The 12,110-nt window shown below is 37.4% G+C and overlaps 1 protein-coding gene across 11 annotated transcripts in view; it reads right to left on the reverse strand.

The window, feature by feature from the left end:
• Nucleotides 1-12,110, reverse strand: part of L3MBTL3 (L3MBTL histone methyl-lysine binding protein 3) — an 87,497-nt gene that overhangs the window by 55,263 nt on the left and 20,124 nt on the right. For all 11 annotated transcript variants that reach the window (XM_048048097.2, XM_048048096.2, XM_048048095.2 and 8 more), the window contains 5 exons: nucleotides 8,411-8,522; nucleotides 6,305-6,464; nucleotides 5,171-5,309; nucleotides 3,119-3,203; nucleotides 750-841 (listed from right to left, as the gene is read on the reverse strand). In XM_048048097.2, coding sequence (XP_047904054.2) covers nucleotides 750-841; nucleotides 3,119-3,203; nucleotides 5,171-5,309; nucleotides 6,305-6,464; nucleotides 8,411-8,522 — 588 coding nt within the window. The remainder of the gene's footprint in view (nucleotides 1-749; nucleotides 842-3,118; nucleotides 3,204-5,170; nucleotides 5,310-6,304; nucleotides 6,465-8,410; nucleotides 8,523-12,110) is intronic.

Consider the following 12,110-nt stretch of genomic DNA (forward strand, 5'->3'; position numbering starts at 1 on the left):
TAAGGACAGAATTATCAAAAAGTAGTATCATAACTGTTAGAATTAGACATTGCAGAAGTATAGCAGCTGAGACTTTCACATCTTTTGCCATCTTTTGCAAAAGAAGAGAACAGCATGGAAGCTTTGGTGATTTGCATACAGAGCTCTCATCCAAGCAAAAGAGAAAGCACAAGGGAAAGCACTGAAATGACACATGACAAAGACTACATAGCAGACAAAGGACAAGCAAGAGATAATGATGTGACATCCAATCAGATGACAGGCAAAATGGGAACACGGCAAACTAGTATCAGATGTAATAAAAAAAAATATAACATCCGCAAGAGCTGCAAAAAGACAGGTAATATAATCCAAGCAACAAGCTCTGACGACCTTTGTACCACCTTTCTAAACGTATTTAAAGAGAACGAGATGGCATGGAAAAATGAGGATACATATCAGATTTTTAGCCTCAGAAATTAGAAGCAAAGGCTAGAATTTGCAGGTTTTGGAAAAGCACCCGCTGTCTATAGTCTCAGCTGACAGCATTCATCTAAAACCACAGCTTTCTTTGAAAAGGCAGAAAAAGATAACTAATTTTACACATATTCTGAATATTTTATCTGATGGACAGAATTACCTTAATCACATAGGTTTACCTCTATAGAAGTGAAAAATCTTCAGAATTATTATTTTTTAATTTTAATTGATTTCTCTAGAAATGTCATGGTCTTAGGTGTTTGACTGATTTCAACTCCAGAAGGTCATACCTCTTTAAAAAGCTTAGTAGGTACTGCAACAGCCTTTTCTTCCTCCAGATAGGATGCCCAACACCACGCTTGCTTTCCTTTAGAGTGTACAGCTGCAAAGAAGGATAGAACAGCAAGAGAATTCTCTAACTTAATTTCTCAAGAAAACAAAACAGACATTTTGAAGTGTATAATATACCTATCTCAAAGCTATGTTTTATTAAATGCATTCATGGTGTTTCTCTGGATTAATTTCAGGAAGAGTGGTTCTGTAGGTTTAATGGCACTAGAAACATGAAGATTTGTACAGAATCATTTCCATCATTTCAAATCTTGACTAGTACCAAGAAAAAGCTGTTTTACATGATGAGAACAGCTTGTGTAATCTTGCCCTCTGCACCTTTTCCCTTATTCCTCCTAAGAAAGCATTAAGATGTACAATTTGCAAACAGTTTGCAAAAATCTTAAATGAAGACCAATGCAAATCACATAAAGTAGGTCCGTATTTTTAAAAATTTCATCAGAAAAAATGTCCAATTCAGGAAAGCATTTTCAACTGGATAGCAGACATGATTTTTTTTTTTTTTTTAAATCTTAGCTGAAATATGTTATTCTGTGACAGAATTCATCACTTTGTAGTTTGATGGTTTGGGGTAGAAAGGCAGTGATTTAACAATAATTTTTCCAAACCATCAAAACTGCCACCAGAGCTTTTTTTCCTCCCATCCTTTCTTTAGCATAAGATGGAAAGCTCCAGTTTCATGTTTGTTCGTATAGTATGAACACTTGCATATACTCACATATGCAATATTGGCTATAGTTCATCTTAAGGAAACAGTAGTGAGTAGCAGTTTTTAGGCCTTGAAAATAAGGCACTAACTGCACTAGCAAAAGCCAGGAACTTCAAAAACAGATGGTTTGTGAGGCTGGCCATGTATGTATCTATTTTCATACACTTCCACTCTTTTCTACTGATCTTTGCCTAAATGCCTCCTTCTGCACATGTAGCTTAGCATTTCAGACTATAAACTCATGCCATCAGGAGGATTCCTCGCAGTCCACAGTATGATTCCAGCCTGATCCTGACTGCAGGCTACTCACAATACAAATAAGCCTCTTAAGTAGCCATCTGGCTAAGTGTTTTTATAATTAAAATGTTTGCTATAACAATAGTGATACCAAACTCTCCTGAAGAAAGCCAGTAATTTAACCAAAAGATAACACATTTCAGAACCACAGAAATTGCTCAACACTACTAAAGCACACTCATTTTATCTGTGATTTACCCAGCTGATTTGTTCTATTCAAGAAATGTGTTGCTTGCCACAATAATACACTGTTATGTGTTTGATTCTGAATATACAGTGTTCCATTACACCACAGCTCATGTGCTGAGCTGACATTTTCCCTAATAAACAAAAGAAATCCATACAAACCATTCTGTCACCGGACAGCAGTGATTTCAAGATTTTCAAGCTTTGTGCTTGTATCTCACATACTTCATACAGTCTCAGCTTTGGAAACAACTGTAGTAATGATATTTATATTTCAGGAGTAATTCTATCTCAGGAGGGGGATCTTCTGTGACTTTTACATGTTGCATCTTCAATCAGTATATCATCTACCTAGAGCGCAGCAGAGCTACTTGGAGCTCCGTGCTGAAGGCAACTTCTGGTAATGGCTCCCAGTATACCAAAAGAAATTCGCTGAAGGGCAAGATGCAGCTTTCTGGTTGGTGTGTCAGTGAGGTATAAGAGCTGATGATTCTCTGAATATTCCTAAAAGTATTCATCATGTGAACAGCTTGAAAAAAACAGCACTCATTTAAAATATGTTTTATTATGCTGCTTCATGCAGCATATTTCCCTTTGGACTGATTATAGCAATTATTCCTAAACAGTTCCATAAATGTGTCTATTTCCAGCCATACCATAAATACAAAATTGATCCCCAAGGAAACAAAAGTAAACTTTCACTTCTCCTTAATACATGTCTTTCAACATCTGAGAACTCAATGGGCCTGATTCCCTTTAATACCAGCACTCTTTAAAGGGATTAAAGAAAAAAAAATTCAAATGTGCATCAGTTACATTTACACTTACTCCCTGCTTCTCCACACTGCCAGGCATATAAAAACTAGCTCTTCGTAAAAGGCAATCAATCTCCAAGTGATGCTTTTTTCCCCTGAAGTTTCCATTTGGTTCCCTCAGTTCTTCAACCCTTAAAATTTAATTACTATAAATAACACTGGCACTGTATTTTTACAGACTGACAAAAATGTATTCAAGAACTAATAAAAATTCAGTGATACAATGCCAGCAATTCACAGTATGAGGTGGATATCACATAAATAAGTGATACACGAGATTTTATTTCATAATCTAACTTACTTTGTTTCAAAACTGTAATTTCCCCTTTTCTTTTTCTCCTGGCTCTCTGTGAGACTCTCAAGATCCTCCCTTCAGGTTTGTCCTCCTATATTAAAAGAGTACAATAATCATATTAGTTCAGAAGTCTAATAGCAAAAATGGAGACACCCAAGGTTTAACTTTGACTTCATTGAAAAGGCTATTACATAGCTCTCCACTATCTCAGACAAACCTGTAGATATCTAAATACAAACAAAGCAAGCAACCAGTGACAAACTTCAGCAAACACAGTGGAAATGACAGACAGAAGGACTCCAGCACCTGGCACTCAGCCAACGAGTCCTGTTTAAGGCAGGGACAGATCACCAACCCTTTCAGGGCTGGCTGAGCTGGAGATAAATAGTATCTTTGATATGTTTGCGCTTCCAAAATAACTTAAAGGAAAACTTCTCACGGCTTTAATCTTTTTTTTTTTTTCTTTCTAAATATGTAGTTGGTTGACTAAACATAAATTGGCACTGATCGGATTTTATTTTATTTTATTTTATTTTATTTTATTTTATTTTTGCTTAGCAATAGTTTTCTTGGCACCTGAACTGATGAACAGAGTAACTATTCATTTGGAGGGGCAGACTGACGATGGCAAAGAAGCTGTCCCCTAACTTTTCCCTAAGACACTGTCAGACAGAGACTTGAATTCCCTTCTGACACCTCTGGTGTTTTCTGCTTTTTCGCAATTTTACAAATGCAGTGCCCTCCCCTTCTCCCTCCAAACTGTGCTCCTCCCAGTAATGCCACAGCTATTGAGAGGAAAACAAACATTATGTGAAGGTACTGCAACAGGTTTATTTGTTGGTCTCAAATGAGGATTAATTCCAAAAGGAAAAAACAAATGGTGCCCCAAAGTTCATTACACTGCAACATAAAACAAAACCAAATCCCAGACCATTTTTCTTTTTTTCATTTTTCACTTTCACTCCTTCAGGAAATACTCCACAGACACCTGGCACAATGAGAAATTTTGCATGTATGTCCTCCAACAGGCACAAGACAACACACATGTAAACTGGCAGCCACCTTGAGGTTTATAGTGGGCAAAAACACCTAGAGTATTCTGTAAAAAAAAACCAAAGCTGTTAACACTGTGCATGCTGCTTCTTCTGGATCTCTCTCTCCATATATATATATATATATATATGTAATTGTGCAGGGCTCCAGCAAAGATATCTCAAGTACAGATGAAATGTTTCTCCTAAATTCCATCAAATAGTTTTAAGTAGTAACTGTCATCACAAACCAGAATCCACCAAAAGCCTATTACAGAACAAGCAGGGCAATGACAGCAAGAGCCACATGGATTTGCTCATGGTGAGAAAGCCTTGAAAGTTAGATTACTCATCTTGGTAAAAACATTCAACACTGGACCTGGATACTTTGTTTGCTTCATGTGTTTTTTATATCTTTATAATTACCCACAGAGAATGTGGTAATCACTGCTAACTGTGTGTTGGAAGAAATCAGACAATTTGTATACAGTCCCTCCTGAATCAAAAAACAAACAAACAAACAAAAAAAAACCGTCCTGTTAGCTGAAAGGATGAACATCAATGCTCATCTTTGGCTATGATTTTCTAAGGCAAATTACATTACAAAAATCAAAAGTACACTCTACTTAACTGTAACAGAGTTTTCTTTACAAATAAATTATTTGTCTATAATCATTTACTCAAGTGCAGAGTGACTAACAGATGTTTGGAAACATTTAGTCCTGTTTGTCTGTACTAAAGTCATAGCAAGTCTTAACATCATTTTTCCTTTAACTTCTTTTTGTTCTGTTCTAAAAAAAAAAAAGCAAGGAAGAGCAAAAAAGCAGTTCCTATCAGTTTATTGTCAACAATTGGAATTTACTGATGAGGCATAATTAAACTGGAAAGGGAAGCAACTACTTATTGTGATTTTAACAGAGCCATACAGTCACTTCTCTTTCTAGAGTGATGAAGTTACTGACACTGCAATATAAGGCAAAAATCCCACTAAAATGTTTGCAGGAATGGGTTTATGATGCATACTAACAGTTTCATTGGGATTCTCTTTCTTCTCCCCATTATCCCTGGACTCTTCTTTGAGAGGTAATTTTGCTTTTCTTTTCCGAATGCCTTTGGAATCATCTTCCCCATTGCATTCCACGTCGGGCTTTTCCTCCTTTGGTTCTCTATTACAAGAGCAACACAATAACACAAAGCCAGTATTATCTTACTTCTCATACTCATGACACAAGTAAAATGCAAGTAAATCTAACAGTCAAGTGTAGATCCCAGGGTATTATGCGTAATATATTCTTAGAAATACTGAAAATTAAATCTGTCAAAAATTAAGCTGAAAGACCACAAGAGCAACTGCAAAAGGAAAGCTGTCAAACTGCACCAAACAGGTTCTGCATGTTTTAAGCAGTGTGCCTTTTCTCATGTACCATCAAATCTCACAGATTAGCAAACTGAAATGTTTAGGACTACAAGGCAGTTCATGGAGAGGAAAGAAAAGGTAATTATTAAGACTGACAAATCCAATTGGAGAAAGCTGGTATGTGACTGTACAAATTGCTAAATAAGCAATCAGAACAGAAAATGTTGAAGTAATTACCTAAAAATAAGGAAAATGCACAAAATCATAGATGTTAACAATTGCCATAAAGTAGAATACAACACAGAATGGACCTACTAACACAGGTTTTCCTTTATGACGAGATGAACTGCACTAGCTGAAAGAAAAGGAACTGAGAAACCACACCATGTTCATGTTTTCTCTCACTGTCATCTATAATACAGCTCTTGAACTTAATTACAATTAACTTGCCACACCAACCATCTCATTACTGATTATCTTAATTCCAATGATTATGAAACAGGGTGGGAGTCTGACAGTGATTCATACATCCCATAGACTGTATCACTGTTTGCATCTGACAGCAGAACACAGAATTCTCTGAGCAAAAAAGATTGCCTTCAACATCAGTGTTAGACAAAAAGCAAGTTTCATAATGCACTAAGTCCAAAAACAGTGAAAGAACATTATAAACTGCTGGAAACTCACCAAAATATGGCTGCTTAATGTATCTCTGCCCCACCATTAATGTTTTATCCCACCACTTTTATCTCATGCTGCATTTATGCCAAATTCTTTGTATCTATGCTTTATAATAGCACCTACTTGTTTTTCACTTGCTGGGCACATTTCTGGCTGCAAAATTTCCCTTCAGGAACAAATTCTTCTATGGTACCATAGCGATAACAGTTTTCACAGAAAACAAGTCCATCCATTTTTGCAGTTTCCTTCAACTTTGTGGGGATCCCTGTCTTTTCTGAAAAGGCTGCACAATGAAAAAAGTAACTTCACTTAGGTAGAGGTGATACATTTTCAACCATACTTGTAGCTCTTGCCAAACAAATAGAATACCAAAGTCATGCCACTCTTGTTAAAATGAAGAAATGAGTCTGTATGGGGTCTATATTCCTAATAAGTAAGTTGGGTTTTCATATTGCAACACCACAGAGAAGAATCTACTAATTTCATGCTTCTGTTATCACTGGCACATTGACACTGCTGGCATTGCTACTCATGGAAGGAGTGAATTTTGTGATACACACACACTGCTGACTATCCAGTCATCACTGCATGGAGTTCATCAACTCATGTCCTGCTGACATGCCTGATTTTTGACCTGTAGGGTCACCTGGGGAGGAGTTATCTTCTAACAGGTCATTAAAAACTTATTCCTGGAAGTAAATTACTCACTACATCTTACAGTCTTTTACTACAGCAGCTATTGCTCAACTTTTCTGAGTTGAGGAGAAATAAAAAAAAAAAAGTAAAGTAAAAACAAACAAACAAAAATCTAATTTGTAACAAATAGATTTTCAAATATTGAGTTACTCACGATCCTAAGCTATGATTTTCACACAAGAGATATGCAGCCTAGGAGAGGATGCTGTTTCTTTTACTCACAGGCAAGTATGCAGCATTCTAAACTTCTCCAGTTCCTAAAGCAGGCTATTGGCCTTGCACCCGCAAAAGCCAAATTTCAAGGCACCATTTCTTTTGCTTGAGCACTGAACTGTTTTTAAAAATGGAGTCAAATGAATTCTTGTGTGCAGACTATCTCCACCAGAGTAATACATTATTTATGGGATATATTTACGCTCCAGTGTCATTAGAGGTTCAAAACAACCATTTCCTCTCATAATTGAAAATCTTAGCAATATTACATCTTTGGGGAGCAATAAATTAATCAAGGACTATGTAGGATATTTGTGATGATTACTTAATATGTTTACATGCCCATAAACACGCTTTAATTCAGTAGCAAGATTTTTTTTTAGGTATACCAGACTGTAGGGGATGAAATTGCATGTTTTGTTATAGGTAACTGTGATCTCTCAGCCTAAAGATACAATCTGCTGTGCTACTATATTATCACATTGCTGTCACTCTCATCACAGATTTGAATCTTGAATATCTGAAAAATTATCACTGACTTGGAAACATATCGAACAAAATTATCTGTGGTCTGAAGCTTTAGACCTCATGGCTGAGGTCCAAAGTACTTTCCCACTGGTATAAATGTTTCATTTATTCACAAAAGTGGAGCTGTAAGTAATCACAAAAACAGCTGCGATATTCCCTTTTATGTTATTCCATCACTGTCTCAAAATTTTCGGAATCCTGACCATGTAAACCAAATTTATTTGCACAATAAAGGTATTTACATACATCAGTACTTTAAATCAAGGAAGCACAGTATCTCATTTAACACCCTGTTCTGTAGACAGATACTGCTTACATTGAGACTGGTGGTAGGAGCTGAGTAGCAACCAATATTACATGAAGGCAGTTTACAGACCTCAGTCACAAATGAATTGAAGAAGGTTAGTAAAGTCTGTGGGCAAGCTGGAAAACCAGCTTAATAAAAATAACATCTCAAAAATTATGAATAATTTAGAGTAAGAAGTTGACTTCTTTTCAAATTAAATAAAATGTAATAGAAAAATACCTGTTCTAAACTTAGAAAAAATTACTGTTAGAAAAAAATGTGGCTGTAGTTCAACTTCAGATGTTTAACAGTGGAATTATTTCCTTTTAATTTAAAGTACATTTATTTTCATAACTATTAACACCCCAAGAAACAGGTAAGATCATCAGAGATACTCTGTGCATTAAGTGAATAAGTTTATTTTATTTTGGGGGGCAATCTTTTCGAAAAACTGGTATATTAAACAAAATACAATCACAGAAAGCCTCAGTGACCTCTTAGCTGACCTTCTTGAGCAGTTGGAACCATCCAAGTTGTGGTAGCAGTGGCCTTTTTAACATTTTCCATCTCAGTTTCATCTGTAATCACCTCCAGGGCTCCGAATTCATTCACTCTAAACTGGTAAAACAAAACAAATGGCATAAAGTACAGCAAAAATTTACTACTGCTTTCTTGCAGCATCTTCTTCTATTCACCTAGAGTTTTTACGCAGTATCCTCACCATATTCTAAGTGTTCCAATTTCTAAGTGTTTCTGCTTATCCCCAAGTAATCATAAACAAGCATTGTTTCTGTAAAGCAAGACACAAACTCGTTTTGTTATTTAAAATTTTAATTTACTGTAAATATCAGTACAGATGCACCTACACGTATCTATATCAATTAGTTTGATATGCAACTGAAACAAAAGAATCAAAAAATCAGTAATAGAAATTCATGGGAATATCACCAAGCCATATGTATTTCATTGCCAGCAAAATAATGCGCTCTGGTCACTGAGTATTTTCGTCAAAGAAAAGGGAACTGAATATCAAATACAAATGCTTCACTGAGCACAGAAATTTCAGCATCCTGCAAAACACCATACTTCTCTGCTGTAAAGTGCCCATAAACAAACATCTCAAGGCAGTTTATGAACTGTTTAATTACACGCTGAATGTGATATTACTGTCAGCCAGAAGCAAGGCTCAACAATATCCCACATGCTGGGCTTACACAGGATCACTGTGAGTTATACCATCCTGCCACCAGCAGAAAAGCATCTTCCAAATGCCGTAATAATTACAGTGCTACCAGACGAAAATAAACCTCCAGCTTCCGAGTCACTACTTGGTTTGCAGGCCCAGCTGGTTGTATGGGTTGAACTAAAGGCAGTATTTTGTCTGTGGCAGTCTACTTCAAAATGGCAATGGGGTGTAACTCTTAGAGCTTTATCACAGGTCTCTGGTAGTGAGGTGTGACCAAAGGAGATCAACAGGAAAAATTAGGTCCACGAGAGACTTTCAAAGCTCCCCTGCACCCACCTGCTGGAATACATCTTCAGGGCAGTAGCATAAAGCATATTTCTGTTTCTCTAATTAGACAATTTAACATTGAGAAAATGACAAGGGGAACAATTGCCTGGCATTATATCCACCTCCTCCGTGCCTTAGGAGGGTCCAGGATGAACCATGTCCACACGCGCTGGGCCCTGCTGTGGTCTGGTACTGAAAGAAAGCCATTCTGACTAGAAGTAAGGGTGAGCTTCATGACTTACATACCCTGGCAGCATTTTCACTAGCATAGGCTCTCCAGTCTCAGCATTCACAAAGAGTTCTACAAAAACCAGCAGCTAAGAAATAATAAGCTGAGGGGAGGAAAAAGAAGAAGAGGAGGACCACACACACACATGACTTCTGGAGCCAAGTTATTTACTTACAATCAGCTACTCTCACAACAGAAACACAATTGTGGACAAGCTGTCAATAAATCCTTCTAGACTGAAAGACTGAGTTCAGCTTTGAAAGGTCACCAAATGCAGTAACACCACACATTCATACTCAAGTTTGTAGACAGACATTTATGCTGCTCCAACAAAACAGAAGAAATAGAGTTACCATTTGGAAGAGGATCCCTGTGTCTCACAGCTGACTTCAGTACCCCATCTTGTTCCTACTTTTGCTAAGCTACTTTCTGCTATTTCTGCTTTGTCTGCTGCCTCAGAAATAGGCGGATGCTACAGGCAAAACCTGGATTGTTTCTACAAGCTGCAGTACTACTACACCAGCCGCCTCGGCAGGCAGGCGTGGGTACAGACCCAAACGCCATGCTGCACCACAGCAACCAACAGGCTGCACCCAGGTTACTGACCAACTTCTGCGAACCCCTGTGCCTTTACACAACATCAGTTACAACACATGCACACCACAGGTATTTTTGAAGAGTCCAGTTAATACCTGGAGCATTTCCGCATGGCCTGATCAGCGTTAAGCCCTTGACAGCACACACACATTGCTTCTCCACTAGGGCCTTCTGCGGTACACCAGGGCATAACCCTTGTCACTCTGCCACCACATGGCCTTTTGGGACTTCAGTGGGATGACTGACACTTTCCAAATGCCTAAAGACAGACAACTTGAGAGAAGGCTGCTCCTGGCTATCCTATGACTTGTTCAAAGCAGAGATAGCCTAACAGCTGGGCCATTACACCAAGCTGGGCTTAGCGAGGGAGTGTGACTGCTACTGTCTTCTGTCTCAGTGGGCAGGACAGCACAACACTGCCTGTAGGCCAGAGGCCCAGTCTGGTTCCTGCAAAACTTCTGCGCACAGCCATGCCTCTATGGGTGTCAGGGACCTCTCACTCAACCCCTGTAAGTGTTCAGCCACTAACTTGTAGAAGACAGTGTCTGCTTTTTCTCACTGTTTCCCAAACTACAACATCAATATGAGTTCTCAATAGCTGACAGAAAAGTGCCTTGGATCTGCAGAATCGTGCTCTGATTTTAGTTGGTGAAGAACAGCAATGGAAAACTTGTGATGAAGGTTAACTGCTTAGAAACAGGACAAATATATGTACAGAGCAGTACGCTGCATGAAGCCCTCACAGCATAAGAGCTGCCAGAACAACGTGCCAACTAACATCTACTATTGGAAGCATGACAGAAAACAAAAACAAAAACAAAACAAAACAAAACAAAAAGCTCTTAGAATATTTCCTATGTTTTGTTGATCCAAGATAAAATATAACATGGTATAACGTGGGCATTCGTTCCTGTATAATCTTCACGTATTTCTTCAGGTGCCTTGACAGTCTGCAGGCCCAAGCTGGTGATACAGAGAAGGAAATGGTGGCATTGAGCAAACCTCTGGGGAACTACCAATAGCTTTGTGAGAAGTAAAAATGTTTTTCTTAGTCACAAAACTCCTTAAGTAAATATATAAATTCGCATTAGATGACAGGATTTTCCTGAAACCTCTCTTCATTAAAGCACAGTAAAATGGATGGAAACAGTCAGGTCATTATCAGGTACTTTTAAAATAATCTCACAAAGAAGCCTAATTTTTGTCACTTCAGTGTTTAAAAGAAAATAAATTATAAAGGTTGTTGGGTGTGAATTTAATCCTGTTAAATCCAGTCTTTTGTTAAATACCTGTTTGCAAACGTTAAGTAAACTTTTAACAAGACAATCCTCTATCCCACCCAATGGAAAGAAAAGTCTTAAGAAGACAAAGAAGAAATCTCAACAGGTTTCATGTAAAAATAAAACATAAATAAAATAAAAACAGTAAAATAAACACAAATAAAAGTAACAATTAGATAGGAAATTTCACTTTCCTCCTACAGGTGAGCCACAAGGGCAAGAATACACATTTTAAAGTTACTGCAATTCTTTTCATTTAACACAAATGTGTCATAACCTGAGTTGGCAGAATGAGTCCAATTGTTAGTGGTTAAGTATGCAACACAGAACTTACTTAACTACCCTGTTTAGCAGTTTCCACTGCTAAAGGATCAAAAAGAAATTGAACAGCAACTTCCATCTAAACGTTCATACAGATTCCTTCCACTGAGATACATTTTCACATCCTCAGGAAATGATGCCCTGATATACCAGCACTTCATCTTACATGTGTCAATTTAACACAGGAACATTTTAATATTCATACAGCAAATAAAGAATACATTGAGGAAAATCAAAGTTTAAATAAATATTGTTCAAGCACTATA

Source organism: Anser cygnoides, chromosome 3 (assembly GCF_040182565.1).
Source record: "Anser cygnoides isolate HZ-2024a breed goose chromosome 3, Taihu_goose_T2T_genome, whole genome shotgun sequence".
Classification (NCBI taxonomy): domain Eukaryota; kingdom Metazoa; phylum Chordata; class Aves; order Anseriformes; family Anatidae; genus Anser; species Anser cygnoides.